General features: G+C 45.4%; 1 protein-coding gene across 1 annotated transcript in view; it reads left to right on the plus strand.

The window, feature by feature from the left end:
• The window catches only part of GLB1L2 (galactosidase beta 1 like 2), a 36409-nt gene extending 21465 nt beyond the window's left edge, over positions 1 to 14944 (plus strand). Inside the window, exons 9-18 of the mRNA XM_065417191.1 lie at positions 1215 to 1352; positions 2668 to 2748; positions 3353 to 3459; positions 4513 to 4659; positions 5106 to 5177; positions 6072 to 6150; positions 7526 to 7613; positions 12386 to 12500; positions 14246 to 14362; positions 14858 to 14944. Coding sequence (XP_065273263.1) covers positions 1215 to 1352; positions 2668 to 2748; positions 3353 to 3459; positions 4513 to 4659; positions 5106 to 5177; positions 6072 to 6150; positions 7526 to 7613; positions 12386 to 12500; positions 14246 to 14362; positions 14858 to 14944 — 1031 coding nt within the window. The remainder of the gene's footprint in view (positions 1 to 1214; positions 1353 to 2667; positions 2749 to 3352; positions 3460 to 4512; positions 4660 to 5105; positions 5178 to 6071; positions 6151 to 7525; positions 7614 to 12385; positions 12501 to 14245; positions 14363 to 14857) is intronic.
• Positions 14945 to 16817: the final 1873 nt, after the last annotated feature.

A 16817-nucleotide genomic window follows, 5' to 3' on the forward strand; every position in this document is an offset into this window, starting at 1 on the left:
TATAGACCATCTTGCCTAAATTTTCAGTGTTGCATGGTACTTAACACCACAACCTGCCTTAAAATTAACAGGAGTCAAATGGCTTTGTTCTAGTGATCTACATTTTTATGTGGCTCCTGTCACCACAGAATCTGAGTGCCTCACTATCATTAATGAATGTATTCTTCCAACACCCATATGGATAGGGAAATAGTATTAGCCCCTTTTTAAGATGGGGAACTGAGGCACAGAGAGACAAAATGACTTAGCCTAGGTCACAGAGAGAGTCTCTGGAACATTTGGGAATAGAACGCAGATCTCCTGACTCCTAGCCCAGTTCCTTAGCTACTTCGTCCCTATCTTGTGCAAATTGGAAATTTCTAAGGGACTCAATTCTGCATATGTATGCTACAGCAGTAGTAAAAATGACATGAGGATTTTGTGATAGCTCTGTCATTACATTATATGCATAGTAAATAGATTTGTTTTCACTCCAACAAGATTATTTTATCTTTTGTGGGTGATATGGTCAACATAAACCTCATACAAGCCTAGTACTTCCAAAAGTGTCGTGTCCCACTTCAGTTCATATATTAAGGAGCAAGGTAAAAAAATAAAGGAAACTTAAATAATTTGGTCATGACATAATGCATTTAAAATAACCTGTCTCCTCCCTGTGCAATTCTCTGTGTAACTCTGTAATCAGTATAGTTGATCAAGGTCCTTGCCTAGGCAGAATTCCCACTGAAGTCAATGAAAACTTTGCCTGAGTTGGGAATGCAGGCTCTCTCAGACAGGGTGTGTATGAATGATTCCTGCAGAACATTTCAAGTGGAAAGGCTGCCCTATAGAAGGTACACCTCTACCCCGATATAACGCTGTCCTCGGGAGCCAAAAAATCTTACCGCGTTATAGGTGAAACCGCGTTATATCGAACTTGCTTTGATCCGCCGGAGCGCGCAGCCCCGCCCCCCGGAGCGCTGCTTTACCGCGTTATATCTGAATTCGTGTTATATCAGGTCGTGTTATATCGGGTAGAGGTGTAGTTGTAAGTGACTGGAGTTACCCAAGACATGAATTGGGCTCATGAAGCATTGAGAGAGGAGGGTGATTTTAAACAAAATGCTCAATTTGAAATTCTTGAATTGTTTGCATGTTCAGTCCATACTCTGTTATACTAGCTTCTTGATTCGTGGTGCTCGGAGCCCTTGTTGGGAGTTTTCCTTCCTTTACAGATATGGTGAATTCTGTAGCAGAAGTCCTCAAAACAGGAGCATCCATCAATCTCTACATGTTCCATGGGGGCACCAACTTTGGCTTCATGAATGGTGCTCTGGATAGTGATGAGTACAAGCCAGATGTCACGAGTTACGGTGAGTTTTCATTCAGTGCCTCGCTTGCGTGCCCATTGCAAGCCTGCAGCCTTTGAGCCAGCTACAGCTGATGGAAAGCTCTATGCCCATCACTTCCTTGAAGGATCTAGGATCACCCAAACAGGAAAGAAGAAAGACCCTGATCTTGGCTCATCTGGGAAGATGGTGTGACTGTGACAAAGGGTTTCCTTTAACACTCCATATTTCTAGTCCAATTTCAGTATTTGGGGGATCCCTTCACTATGAATTGAGTCAGAAACCACTGGGTAGATAAAGACATATAGTTAACATCAAGTGGTGCTGTTTTCTCTATAGTCTCTCCCCCCTTTCAATTAATGATTAAGGAAAGACCACCTGAGACCTCTGACACCAAAATAGTTGGTTGTTTGGCTTTGACTTTTAACAATTTGAATAGTGTTTTATAGCAATTTTAATCCCAAAAGTCCTCACTAAAACTATTGATTTTATCCTACATGGAGTTGAAGGCAGATGCAGAATGGGACCCTCGGTATGTGCAGCCAACACTGGGGAGGAGAGCAGCAGCCACAGTACAGTAGTGAGGGCAAAGAGGAAATGTTAGCATAGGATGCTGTGCTCATATGGAAAGGTGTCTGGGACCATGCAAGGCAGATAGGACCCCTATCCGTTTACCACATGGCACTATTCTCAACGTATTTGTGTTGCATGGAAGAAGGGCTGACTTGAGCTTGCTGTGATTTGAACCTCTGATTGCAAGAAGTGGAGAGATTTCATACCTGAAACATAGGCCTTTAACATGCATCCATATTTCTTCCCCTCCTCTTTGGCTTGCAATAACAGTTAAGTATTTTATTTGTCAATCAGTTGTATGAGGCAGGGGAAAGCCCATAAAGCGTAATGGGAAAATGGATGGGAGAGGAAGGGTATTGGTTAAGAGCCCTGTTGTGTCCTCAAACTTTCATGCACTGTTGCCCTTGACTTCAGTAGGGCATTGTAGAAGTGAACGCGGGGGGCAGAATTTGACCATACACATTTATTATACCAGGAATAGGTGTGGGTTCAAGCTGTTTCTCTTCACTTTTATTTTACGCCCATCTTCAGAATCCCTTTACTGTTAAGTAACTGTCTCTCCACACAATGGGACAGTGTCTCAGGCCCTGTCTGCATTAAGGAACTTTGTGCTTGTGTAGTTAATCAACCAGTGCAGGTTTCCTTAATGTCCACAAGGCCTGAGATAAACACGTTACCCCTTTGGCTCTGACCTCTTGCTGTGCTTTACATGAGTACTTTCCTAAAGCTGACGATGCTCTGTAACAGGTGCATGCTTGTTTTCCAGACTACGATGCGGTGCTGACAGAGGCTGGAGACTACACGTCCAAGTTCTTCAAACTCCGTCAACTCTTCACCAAGATCATAGGTGATGTTAAACCTCAGAGCTGCTTCTCTACCTCTTAAATGCTGGCCTGTGCTATACCAGAGAAGCTTTAAAATTGGCCACCAAGGGTCTCTGCTGGATCCCTGCTGCTCCCCACACAGATATGTCCCGCTGATTAGTTGGAAGCATTTTCTGAAGCATAGGAGGCCCAGGGATGTAGAGCAGCTTGTTACAGAAATGGCTGTTCAGCTGACTTCCCAGCAGCGGGAAGGACGCATGTATTTAACAGTCTCTGCATGCAGGGGAAATGTGTCACGCCAGCAAACTTAAAACAAATGCAAATCTGGGGAGGTGCTTTTGTTGTACAGATCCTGTTTGCATTCTATTCTCTCTGGAGTTGGATAGGTGGCTCTCGCCGCTGAATAAATACACCAGCCCTGGCCCAGCCTTCAGTTTTGCTTGAGCTCTCTTTGAGGTGGATACAGTGCTCTGTTTGATCCCATAGGGAGGTTGATTAAAGACATTTCCAGAGGCAGAGCTGTGGTCTAGAGGTAGAATCAGGGAGTGCCCCTAAACCCCCGACACCTTCTGTAGCATCTGTCTAGCAGAACTGAAATATAACACCTGTCTTGTTTCTGCATTGCAGGGCAGCCTCTGCCCCTCCCTCCTATGATCACAGGCAAAGCATCATATGGCGCAGTCCTGCTGCCGCAGTATGTCTCTCTCTGGGAGGTGCTGCCATCTATTGTAGAGGTAGGTACTGTCCTTGGAGCTGGAAAATGTGCCAAGAGGATGGGATGATGCAAAGAAACACATTGCACTATGAAATAATGTAATCTTATTCTGAAGGACCTCAGGTGTTTCACAAACTTTGAATATATAGCCACAGTGAAAGGCAGCCACCTCTGGGGTGGAGGAAGTCAACCCATTTGTATATCACATGCTGCACAAGAATGGGGAGGAGAGGGCACATTTTGCCCAAGGATACTAGAGCCAGTTGTCTCTAAAGTGCTACATGATCTTTAATGTCACAGGGAGAGGACCTGTGTTTTAAGGTCTTGGTACGCTGTATGGAACTTCCATTTATTTACCGAGAAGGAAGACGTGGGGCTGCTGGGATTTGGTTTCAGAGATGCTTGGTATTGCAAATATGAGGCTTCACCCACTCCATTTACTAATACTTCACGCTCATTGGAGCTCCTTCCATCTGTGAACTTCAGAGCTTTACAAAACCCTCAACCATCCCTCTGGGCCTTAGTCCCCCAGAGTGTAAAATGGGATAATGATGCTTTCCTATTCACAGGATGGGTCAATATACTAGGACGAGGTCACACAGCAAGAGAGACAAGAATAGCATGCCAGGAGTCCTGATTCCTAGTCCCTGGCCCTAGCCGTTACACCAAACCTACCTCCTACATGAAGAAAGCAGGGATCAATTACTCTAATTATTCAACCAAGAGCGCACAAGAAGTAATGGGTTTAAGATGCAGCACGGAAGAAGCTTTCAGAACCATAGGCAATGGAGCAGGTTGTTAAGGAAGCTATGAAATAGCCATAATTGAACATCTGTATTTGATGAAGGCTTAGACATCCAGCTAGCAGGGATGGGGTGTCAGCAGGATTGAAACTCGTCACTTAGCTGCAGTTCTTTGCACCCCCAGGAGCCCTTTAAGAGGCAGCTTTTGCATAGGATTTGAGTAAATGTTGGTTTGTGGGACATAGCAGCTACTTGGCTGATTGATGCTACCCATCTGTAGCCTGTCCCCTTAGAAAGGATCCCTCTAGTTACTTGTTCTTCCTTCGCAGCCCGTTAAGTCAGAGTTCCCGGTTAACATGGAGAACCTACCAGTGAATGATGGCAACGGGCAGGCCTATGGGTATACGCTCTACGAGACGGTCATATCTGGCGGAGGACAGCTGCATTCCAGGGACAATGTCCGGGACCGAGCACAGGTAAAGAGTACAGAGCAGTTGTTATTCTGACTCTACAGAAGGGAAATAGCTTGGCTGTGGTAGTTGATGTGAAATAGGCCAGCTACGAACCAAGGTGGCAGGCTTTCCCTGAGCAGAATTATGATTCCCTTGTGCTATTCATAACCAAGCCCCAGCCTACATCCTCCCTAAATCCCAGGCTCAAGGTCCAAGTCTGTTTAAACTCCAATAATATCAGCTCAAATCTATCCGCAGAAGGTAACGGTAGGAAATCACGGTGCATTTTTAGAAATGCCTTGATTTGCCCAACATTGTAGAATGAGTCAGTGGCGGAGCTGGGAATAAACCCCAGGAGTCTTGACTTCCATTAGACAATGCTTCCTCCCCCGTTATGGCCCTAATCTCTTGTCTAACTATATTCTGAAATGGTTTCGAATTCGGCTAGTCTCCTGTGCCCTCTCCTGCAGGTGTTTGTTAACACTGTGTTCGTTGGATTCCTTGATTACAACACCGTGGAGCTGTCAATTCCCGAAGGACAGGTAAGTAATGTGAAGCCACTCACGAGCGGTATGTGGGTAATAGAATTGCAGCTCAAACCGCCCCCGAAAATGCAGAGCCCAGAAGTGTGTCTGCTGCCAGCTTCATGCAAACCAGTGATGCAGCAGCATGAGACACACAGCAGTTATACTCAAACCAGAAATGACTCCCCAGTTGGAGCAGAGAGTGGCTTAAAATGCCAAGGTATCCTTTTGAGAGGGAAATAGCTAGACAAAACTCCAGTCAGCAGGTTCACTCCAGAGTAGCAGCTGATGCTCTAAGTTTAACCCCCTTCCTGCCACACCCACACACTGCAGACACCCATGAGATGGAACAGTGGGCTATAGGGACCCTGCCTATGTAGGCTGTTCGCTCATAGGCACAAAACATGCTTCAGTCTTTTTACTTCTCTTAGGTCACAAGTGAAATGAGTTGGATGGTCTCGTGTGTGTTCTGAGCTCACACTTGGCTCAAAGTGGCTGTATGAGTAACACGTCTACTAAATGTGCACTGGCAGAGCTGTGCCTAGCTCTAAAGACTGGAATTGGGTGAGTGGGAGGGAATATTGGAGGTCAGGAATGTGACTCGTGGGTAGAGCTGTGTGATGGAAACCTGTGTGGTGGTGGACATATGTTGTTTCTAGCTCTACATACCACTTCAAGCATTTAAAATGTAACAGTAAAATATTACGGTTTCATGAGAAGGTTGAGCTCAGTGATGCAGTTACTTGCAGCTGTGGCATATTCCTGTAATTCATAGTCCTGTAAACAGCTGCCAAAGCTACTGGTGCAAACTCCCTCCTTGAGTGATCCCACTGATTTCTCTCTTTGCCCAACATGGCTGACCTGGCACTTGGCTGTGCACTGATTCAGCAGAGGCTGATCCATTCTTTACAGGGCTTCAGGCAGCTCAGGCTTTTGGTAGAGAACTGCGGGCGTGTCAATTATGGACTTATGCTGAATGAGCAGCGGAAAGGTAGGTTAAGTTGTCTCTTTCCTTCCAAGCTGGTGCATTGGGCTGAGAACTCAGATAAAGGCCTCTTTTTGAGTCTCTGTTTAGCAAGGACTTTGAACACTGAGGACAGTTTTAAAAATGGCTCCCACCCTCCAGAAACAAACACTCCAGATCGAATGTTAAAATCCTGTGTGTTGGATTGAGCAGTATAAAGGCATGCAGGAATTTCACTGTGCCTGGCTAATGCTATATAGCTTTGCAGTCAGGCAGTAGAAGGCAGACAGTGCGGGAGACTGATAAAAGAATATAGTTCACCTCTTAACCATAAGTTCAAACATGTCCTGGGTGGTGATAGGCGATGAAAATAGCCCACTTCATGGGAGGTGGACATATCTTAAAGACCTTCACAAGTCGTCTCCCCCCCCCCCCCATAGTGGTTGCCAATACCCAATGGTTCATATGACGATGGGGTGCCCCTCCTCTCACTCCATGATGTCCATATGCAATTGTGTAACGTCCTACATGGGAGGAAAGAAATTGCTTCCTGATCCTTGTTTCTGCTCTGAGATTTGGAGAGCAAGAGACTCTCAGTGTACACAGGGTCCTGGGACTATGGGCTGTGTCAAGCTCAGTAGAATGCAGTAAAATGTTTATGCCAGTAGAGCTGGGGACTGGGAGTCGACTCCTCGGTTCTGTTTTTTAGGGGGGAACTGTAGGCCGCAACGTTCAGAGCAGCCTAGTGAATGTAGAGACCTGTTTCATTAGCTTTAATGGATGAGTTGTGCCTAACGCCCCTGGACTGCTTTGACCATCTCAACCATCGTCTTGTAGTTAATGGTCTGGACTGGGAGCCAGGAGAGAGGGGTTCTGTTCCAAGCTCTCTCCCAGACTTCCTGTGTGACCTTTACTCTTGTGTGCCAATTTTCTCCACCCACAAATGCCTCACAGGAGGCTGGTTAGGCTAAATTTGTTTGTGGGGTGCTTTGAGATCCTTGGGGGGAGGGGAAAGCAGTGGATCAGTGATACCAGGATGTCACATTTTCCTCTGAGTATTGGGGAAGTAACTGATCTGCTGCTTTAAAAAAAAAAAAAAAAAAAAAAAAAAAAATCCATGTATGGGCAGCCAAACAAAAAATCAATCTGCTATGTGTGCCAACAGTACGTTCTGCCAGGACAGGGTTTCTGAGCTTAGTGAGTTAAAGCAAAGGATGGAGAGGAGAGGGCAAAGTGTGGCAACGTTCCCTGCTCAATCTGGATGAGCAATGGGACCATATGGGCTTTAATGCCATTGCAGAGCATGACTACTTTCTGTATCCTGCTGTTCCTTCTATTGAAATAGGAAGATCCATCAGCTTAGTTGCTTCTCAGCTCTTTATTACCTCTATTGCTCTTGCAGGCTTAATTGGTGAAGTCTTCCTGAATAAAACTCCCTTGAGGAACTTCAAGATTTACAGTCTGGAGATGAAACCTGGCTTCATGGAAAGGTTTGGGAGATATATGTATATATATCTAAATTGTTTGTGCAGATGAGGAGGGCATATATATCTCCTTCGTTTGCACAGACAATTTGGCATAGGTGCAAAACCTAGTTAGCAGTTACATGTCCCGGAAAGGCAGCACCTGTTGAATCTTCATGCTGACAGATCTCTTCCTGATAACTCCAACTAAAATTGTACAGAAGGTTGCAACACTTATTTTTGCACCTTTATTTAGGAGCCAATTCAACCCCCCATTGAAGGGGATGGAAAGACTCCCAATGACTTTAATAGGTGTTGGATTGGGCCTGTAGAGATGTGGCCAATCCAAACCCTCTTGAATTTTGTAAAAGTTTGGGGCTTTGTCTGGATCAGAAATTTGGGATTAAGAAACACTTTAGCGAAGGACACTCCCTCCTCCTTGGATAGAGAGAGGAAGTAATTTCAGGAAGCTCCTAACACTCCAGATGGCTTCCCCCTATTTCATGTTTTTAAATTGTGTTCTTCAGTATTAAATGCTAAAGCAAAATAATCTCGGTGGATAACTAGCCAGGCTGCTGTCGTTTGAGCAACAGAGCATAGGTCACTTTATGGACTCCTGCCAAAAATCTCAAGAGGGTTTGTTGTTGCAGTGCTAGTATTGCCAAATAATGTAACACATTTGTGAGGACCGAGGACTTCACAGCGGTCATTCTGCTGCCTGTTGTGGTCACCTGGAACTTAATAGTGTCAAAAGTATAGAACTCCAGTACTTCTGCTATAAAGTTGGAAGCCCCTACCGCTTGAGCCAAAGGAGAGAGAATCTCTGTTTGTTCTGGACACTGCAGGGCCTGTGACACACACAATTGTGGTGTTATTCTGTCCAGTAGATGTTGGCCATGTGTATACTCTCTCTAGTCAACTTATTGCAGTCATCCTCTAAGGACAGTGCTAACAGGTAGTGTTAAATATTCTAAGTGAAGGTTTTGCAAGGATTCTCTTTGGCAGGGTGAGCTGTGTCAGCTTTGTGCTGTAGGATCATTAGAGAAGGATATTTACAATCAAAGGTATGAAAGCTAGTGAGCTGCCATGCAGGCATAAAAGCAAGATTAGCCAGCAGTATGATCAGTTACTAGCAACTGGCCATTAGCAATGAAACATCATAAGGTAGAAATCTCTGAGTAGGGAGCCAAAGTACACTGTATTGAAAATGGGATTGTGCCAGTCTTAGCTCAGCAATACAGTGGAATTCATATTGTACTAGGCCAATAATTCGCTTGAATCTAGGGATGCTGATGATCAGCATTGGAGAGAACATGTTCTGATAAGGTTTTGAGTCTCTTGTGGAACTTCTAAGCTCCTCACTTTCTCTCTGATTCATCACCACCCCCAACCACACCTGTGGTACCAGAAGGCAAGAAATGATGCAAACTTCGAGGATACACAATAACTTGCTAATACCCCCTGATGTGATCAAGGGTGCCCTTCCATTATATATTCCAAAATAGACTTGATGCATCTATACTGGCTCAGATAGTGATATCTGATCCCATGAGCTAAACAGGACTGGACTTTGTTAATACTTGGATGGGAGACATCCACCAAAAACCCAATGCTAATAGAAGTGATGTGTTTTGATTCAGTAGGTGGCATTCACTAACCCCTAACCCAATGTTCCAGTGTAGTTTAAGGGGGCACTGGGCCTATGGAGGAGCTGTTTGGGCTGAGTCTTTAAAATTGAGGCTCAGTCTACTTGAAGGCAATAAAGATCCTGCAATATTTCTCATAAGAGCAGAGCATTCACCGGAGTGTCCTGACCAAAGTTCCCCCCAAGTATGTAATTACATTTGGCCATCATAACATTGCACCCTACAGTACGTCTTGGGGGCTTTTTAAAGGTATTTCTAGAGCACCCATCACTATAACATCTAAATGCTAAATAGAGTGGCCTAGGTTTCCATAGCATTCTCCACAGAATGTGTCATGGTGGAATTTTCATTGCACCTCTTCTAAGGTCTAGGAACCTTCACTTGCCTTCTGTGTATGAGTAGTTCCTTGGTGGTGGTGATGGCAGGAAGGCTGTAGCAAATAGGTTTGTATTGTGCTCTCAAGGCAAATGAGTTGGTTCAAAAACTGGAGGGAAGGACCTTGTGTGCTGCAAATTATTGTTACACTTGCTGTGTTTCTCCCCAAAGGTGATTTCATTATGGTGATAGGTGATGTAGGTTGTTTAAATAAACTGGTCAAGCACTTTAGAAATTGTTGAGTTGAAGGGTGCTGCATAGATATAAAATATTACAGCCGTTAGTCTAAGAGGAATTGCAGCCACCATTATAGTTAAGGTTGCATGGCTGTCTCTATGCTCACTCCCTGTTTTCAGTTGCTCATAAGTTTATTTCTTTTTTGAAACTGTCGATTTGGCAGAATTTTCCCAGTATGTGTGTCCCCCAAAATAATCAAGATAAGGCAAAGTTTGAAGAAGGAGGAACTGAAATGGTTCAGTAGTTTTGAGTATGTGTACACTTTAAAAAAAACAAAACACTTTAATGCTGGGGAGAACTTTTAAACAGCTCTGTAATGCAAATAACGGGGTCCAAAAGGTGAAATGTAGCCTGCAGATAGTCCTCTCTGAAGTGCCCTTCCTTGTTCCAGAAGTTTTGATTTCACTGAGTTACGAGCCTTTGGAAATTGTGCAGTACTGTAGGTGGGCGGTGGTTTTTGCTTTGTTGTGTTATAAAACCTAGGCTTGTAACATGTACCTGGGGCAAATATTGGCTGCACAAGATTATTTGGCTAACCTAGCATGCTGAAGTGCTTTGCCGAACTGGAGTTCTGTCAAGAGAAGTCTAGATAAACACATGGGAAGGTTTGCCCAAAAAGGGAAGGGATTGAGGAAGGACTCTAGCAGACTCCTGAAAACTCTGCCCCTCCACAGTTTACAAAGAGACTTTGTCTCTGTACCTGAGGCCAGCTGGTAAAGTGTTCAGCATTAGGCTAGATTGTGCTGGAGACATTAAAGCCAGTCTCGTGATGCCTGTGCACAAGGGAGCAGAGCGAAGGCTGAAGTGAGGTCTGGTCTGTACGCTGGTTTTGTACTGGTTAAAACTATTTTGATTAAGGGTATGATTCTTTTACCAATAGTTATACTGGTACAACCCCAGGTGTGGAGTTTAAAAGGTGCTTTTTATACTGGCATACCTTATTCCCCTACTTGTACAGGAAGGGAAATAAGCTATACTGCTAGAAAGCACCTTTGACTGCATCCGCACTGGGGCAGGTGCCACTAAGTATAGCAGTCTAGTAAAACCAGTATTTTCTGGGTATAGACAAGCCTTGAGAGTGCAACCTCACCTCAGGCATTTTCTTTTTTCTTTTTTTTTAGCAGTGACGTCTGAGCAGCTTTTCCCAGGGAAGGGTCTATTAGATCACAGGGCCTCGTGTTTTGCTTCATATCACTAGCCTCTGGGCATCTTTATAGTCTTTTTATAAACATGCTACAACCTAGAGAGCGAAAATGGATCAAAGTCAACTTAAACTCCTAAGCTTCAGAAGAAACTCACGGCCTCTCACGCCATTCACTCAGGGTGTAGATATAAGCGTCTGAGCATACCCTGAAAGTGGCTCTAGCTTTGTCAGACCAATGGAGGAAGAGTTTCCAGAGCCTTGAGCCCATTACCATAGAGTGTGTTCTTCACTTGAGTTAGCGAACCATCATTAGCTAATGGAGTCAAAGAGAACTGAAGACATGCCAACACAGCTGCTTTGTCACATTAGGCACTCCAGTTCAGCCCCAGGCGCTCGGGCGGAGAACCCAGGTTAAACAGAGTTGCTGTGCCTCCACTGCTATTTTAACCTGAGTTAAGAACACTTTTTTGGGGGAGGGGCAGTGTAGATGTACACCAAGAGTAGGTCTATACTTACCTCTGGGTCCGGCGGTAAGCAATCGATCTTCTGGGATCGATTTATCGTGTCTTGTCTAGATGCGATAAATCGATCCCGGAAGTGCTCGCTGTCGACGCCGGTACTCCAGCTCGGCGAGAGGAGTACGCGGCATCGACGGGGGAGCCTGCCTGCCGCGTCTGGACCCGCGGTAAGTTCAAACTAAGGTACTTCGACTACGTTATTAACGTAGCTGAAGTTGCGTACCTTAGTTCAAAGTGGGGGGTTAGTGTGGACCAGGCCCAAGAAGGCACTGTCCCTAACTACTTGCCTATGCAGAGTACAAATCAGGGGTCTCAGTATCCCATCTGTTCTCTGCTGCTACGACGACACCTTGGGACTGGTGGGCACTTCAGCAACACCCGAGATAGAGCTCTCTAGTTTAGGATTAGCGCCTGGAATGCACCAGGAGACAGGTTGGCAGCCAGTGTGGTTGGTGAGATCAGAAATGGGTGAGTTTGAAGCAGGGATTTTCACTTCTAGCAAAGCAGAGAGCAGTACCAGCACGTGTGTATCTCACTGCATTCACAGTGGGGACCTTCACCTTGCTGACAGAGAAAGGTGAAGGCCAAGATCTCTCTCGCCAGGGGATTAACTTGGAAGTAAGGAAAGAGGTAAGCAGGTGCCTGCCTTGAATGAACAACCAAGTCCCCATGCTGATTATTCGTCCCTCAACCAGTGCCTGTGGGCAGCAACTGCTGCACATTTCAGGCAGCAAAGTGAATAGCTACTTCACTGTAACAAATGGTCCCCTATGATGGCCTCCTGTTTGAAATGATCCTAAGGCCAGCCCTGGACCCATGAATAGCTCCTGTCAGGAAGCTGCTTTCCTTCTGTTAACTGTGTTTGTCTTTCCCTCACAGCTTGCGAGGTGTTACTGCTTGGAGCACGATCCCGGATTACGCCGTGGGTCCTGCATTCTTCCGAGGAAACCTGCAAGTGCAATATCTGCCTCAGGACACTTTCCTGAAACTTGAGGTGAGTCGCTCAGCTATCGTCTGTTTGTTTTCATATGGCTGGAAAGAGACCCTGGCATAACAGCTCCAGCGGTGCCACCATGCCTGAGGGCAGGCCCAGGCACCACATAGCACTCTTCATGCATAGAAGTCTGCTCCTAAAACTGGCAGCTGGCATGTTCAGTTAAACACAGCCTCCACCATCGCAGGCCCTGCTGGGACAAATACGGGTGATTCTGGCCTGCCCCTCTAACAGCAGCCAGGCAGAGCTAGTAATTGACCCCAGCTTTACATAAATTTAAGCTGCTATTCCTCTTCCGGTAGCAAAGGGTTAGTAGCCGTGAGCACAAACCTGTGAGTACCTGAGTCTTGTGAGACGTTGGGCAAGTCATTTCCCTTCTCTGTGCTATCTGTAAAAGAGGACAGTGCTGTGGAACCTTTGGCCATGGGGTTTGAGGGTGGCACGATATGTGTACAGCACTGAAGATGACGTACTGTGTGTATTGTTAAAATCTTGAACTTCTTCCTCTTGTATTTTATTTCAGTCCCCCAGTGCAATCTCTGTTCTTCAGGTCTCAGTGTAATTTACAAGACAAAGTATATGGATAGTTAGAGCATGATGACTAACAGGTGTTGCGTGAAATGGTAGGGGAAGGCCTCAAAGAGGCTCTGAAGGATAGGATATTTTGCCTTGGGAAGTGTTGTTGGTTGGTTTTTTTTAATAAACCTGCTATTTGTTGCAGTCTGGCCCATTCAGAAGAGCAAAGCTAGAACAGTTCAGCATTTGCTTTTAGAAGTATTACTTTGAGCCTCAGGGCTAAGCCATCTCCAGCAGAAATGACTCGACAGGAGCCAGAGAGTAGGTGACTAGCAGAGGCAGGGGAATTGCCCCAACTCCCTTTGCACTTAGGTGGTGGCCCCCAGCACCTCATTACCATTCATGTGGTTGCACAGGGGTAACTGAGGGCAAAACTTGCCCTGCCAATGGAACCAAGCAATGATTCTCCTGTTGATGCATCAGCTTACTCTCCCTTAGTGGTGTTGGCACTGCAGTACCCACAGTAGTACAAAACCCCTGGGGAGGATGAGAGAATGAACCAGACATGTTAGCCACAGTGCTTTCATGCACTACTGGAAGGCCCTCAGATGTGACACCGATGAGGGCTGCAGGATTGACTTATTTGTAAAACTACTCAAATTGTAAGCTCTTTGAGGTAGGGCTAATTGTTTTGTGAGAGGAAGAATGGTCCAGTGATTATTACACTAACCTAGGACTTGGAAAGAGCAGGTTCATTTCCCTGCTCTGTCACAGCGTTTCTATATTACTGTGGGCAAATCATTTACTCTCTGTGCCTAGTCATGATTTTATAGATGGGGAACGAACTCTCAGGGGTGTTGAGAATAAATACACTAAAGATTGAGACTTACTGTAGTAACGGAGGCTGCGTACCACACCTAGCACCATAGGGCTCCGATTCCTGGTGAGGGCCTCTAGCTACTACTGCAAAACAAGTCATTTTTTTTGGTCACTGCCCTTGGCAGATCTGTCTTGGGGACAGACCTCCTCAGGTAAGAAGGTACATTAGTGGCAGGATTGGAGTGGAATGTGAGGGGTTTGAACAAATTGCTTTAAGACCAAAAGCGTGACGGTTAGCAGCAGGTGGCCTGAAAGAACACTAGGGTGTTAGTGGGTGAGTCCTGTGAGTGAGTGCTTTGGCTAGTGAGAGCAATTGCTTCAGTAACCCTGCTCTGCTACCTTTATTGTAGGGTTGGGAAAAAGGAGTTGTGTTTGTCAACGGAGAGAACCTAGGACGCTACTGGAAAATCGGACCCCAGGAAACACTCTACCTCCCTGCAACTTGGCTGCAGCCTGGGAACAATGAGGTGAGAGGCTCTCTATTAAACATGCTTATCAGATTCATGTCTGTCTAAGGCCAGCTAGGAATGCTCAGTGCCTTAAAAACTGACCTTAATGTGACTCTACAAAGCATGGGGGGTAGCTCTTTCTGAAGTTGAGATTCAAGTTAGAGCAACACTGTTCCTTGGCTGTCAGTAAAAGAAAGCAGCTGTGGTGAACATCAGTAGTGTATATAGAATTTGAAGGGCAGCAGAACTTAAATAAAATGCAAGACCACCTGACTTGGGATTGGTGTTTGCTGTGAAGTCTTAATACAGCCCAGGATGTTAAGTGATGGGAGTCTGAGTGGAGTGTATGGATCCAGCATTTGGGTACATACTGGGACCAGTGGGGTAGTATATTGACGACTTTCCCTTCACTGGGAGCCTCCTGCCCCCAAAATATTTCCCTGAAGGAAAGAGCAGTGATTGTCATTTTAAAGGGATTTCCCTCCTCCCATCCCCAATCTCTTTATTCCCTAGATTATCGTTTTTGAAGAGCGCACCGCAGGCCGGATCATACAATCTGTAGATATGCCTTATCTAGGAAGGACCCACTATATGGACTGAGCAGGAGAACTGCCTCCCGTTGGGTTCATCTTGGATATTCCTTGGTGTATGTGTGGGGCCACATCAGTCCAAGTACAGACTGGTTTGTTAATTTCCACTAGACCTGTGTAAAGGATTTGCTCCCTGGCAACAAGTTTAGGGGATAGACTTGGAGCACCCTGAGAGGTGAGTCCATCACTTTCTCCCAGGACATCTAGCTCTCCAAATTCAACACGACAGCTGGCTGCCAGCTTGGATCAGTGGCTGTGATGTAATGGGCAATCCAGGGATAACAAGTAAAATAGGGTGTTGTGGGGGAGAGAACCATCTGAGATGAGCCCAGCCCCTGCCTGAGATTAAGGCATTCTATGTGGGCATCTCTTGTTTGATTAAAAGGGGAGAGGATTTCTGTGATAAATAAAAAAACTGGCTGAGGAATGCTGTGCTGAGCTTTCAGGCAGAATTGAAACAGCCTTTCTGTGTAGAGAAGGGGCTTTGTTTGTTCAGTTTTTGGAATCCTGATTGGATGTTAACAGTTAATTTTTAATATTCCGAGGTTCTCTTGTGGAAAAAAGACAACATTTCTAATGTTACCTGTGTTTCTCCTCTGTCAGCCTCCGCCAGAGCAGGACTGTCGTGTCAACCTAAGGTTCCAATTCAGGCAAATTATGAACCTTCCAAAGAGCAGGTTCAGAAGGGGGAATGGATAAGTAGCCCACTGCTTCACAGTTTAATTAGTGGATTACTTAGTAAAAAGTTTGTATGGTGAGTACATGGCTATCAGCTGTAATACTCCATACCATAAGGGGCCCAAATCCCATCTACCCTCAGGGAGAAGGATGCATGAGCAAGGTTAGCCTTGAAAGGAGAAAATGTCCTCCTGTGTGTGAACAGGACCCAGACTTCAGCTGGTAGAGCTAGAGTGGTTACGTGGGAGAACACAAATCAGAGCGCCCATTGTTACTGGAACCTAACACTTTTCTCTGGGCTTCTTTTTAAACTGATGTAAACAACCAGGAATAAGGGATCCTGGGAAAGAAGCACAGTGGGGATTATGTTAACTCCCCACCCTGGCAATCTCCAGATGGGTTCCTGTTTGACAGGTTAAATATTGAAAAGAGCCATTGCTGTCTCTGAAAACCTGCTCACCTTCTTTCCCCCGCTTAAGGTACAGGGAAGATGGTTTAAATACCCTCTGGCTGTCAGTGTAGAATTGGCGGTGTCCAAGAGCTGCTCATCTCTCCTGCAACCAACATGCCCTCTGGCCTAGAGGAGTCAGGTCAGTACTTATGGGAGCAGTTAGACCTCACTACCATAACCACCTGGCAATGGCAGTGTAAATCAATTTCAAGGGAATTTTAACCATTAAAAACCATATTTAATTTTATTTAACAAATTAAATACAGTTTAATTAAAACTGAGAACAGACAGTGCAGCTGTAATACACTCCATCCTCCGTCCAATCAGTGCCTGTCTCGCCACAGCATCTGTACCTCTGCTCTCCTGGCAATAACCACCACACCAGCTGGAAAGGCCTGGCTCCTGTAGCGGACTTTCTGAGGAGAGTGGAGCATATTTGTATTTGCAGGGTTGTCTTTAGGACTTGGTCCTTTGCATTTCACCAGGAGTTGTTCCCTACAGAGGATGGAAGGCTGCAATCCAGCAGGGTTATTATAATAAACAAACAGACATGCAGCTAGGACATCAGTTGAAAACAACTTGAATATCATGAAAACTTTGTATCCCTTTTGAAAATACCTCTTTTTCCCCCTTTAAGATACACAGACTGAGCGCTGCACTTGGGAGGCTTGTAAAATAGTGGAATAAACCTGCTTTGATGCAGAGCACCACTGTTTAACATGAGCTAACAATGGCTGTTCCCAAAATGCAAGTG

This window comes from Emys orbicularis, chromosome 15 (assembly GCF_028017835.1).
Source record: "Emys orbicularis isolate rEmyOrb1 chromosome 15, rEmyOrb1.hap1, whole genome shotgun sequence".
Classification (NCBI taxonomy): Eukaryota; Metazoa; Chordata; order Testudines; family Emydidae; genus Emys; species Emys orbicularis.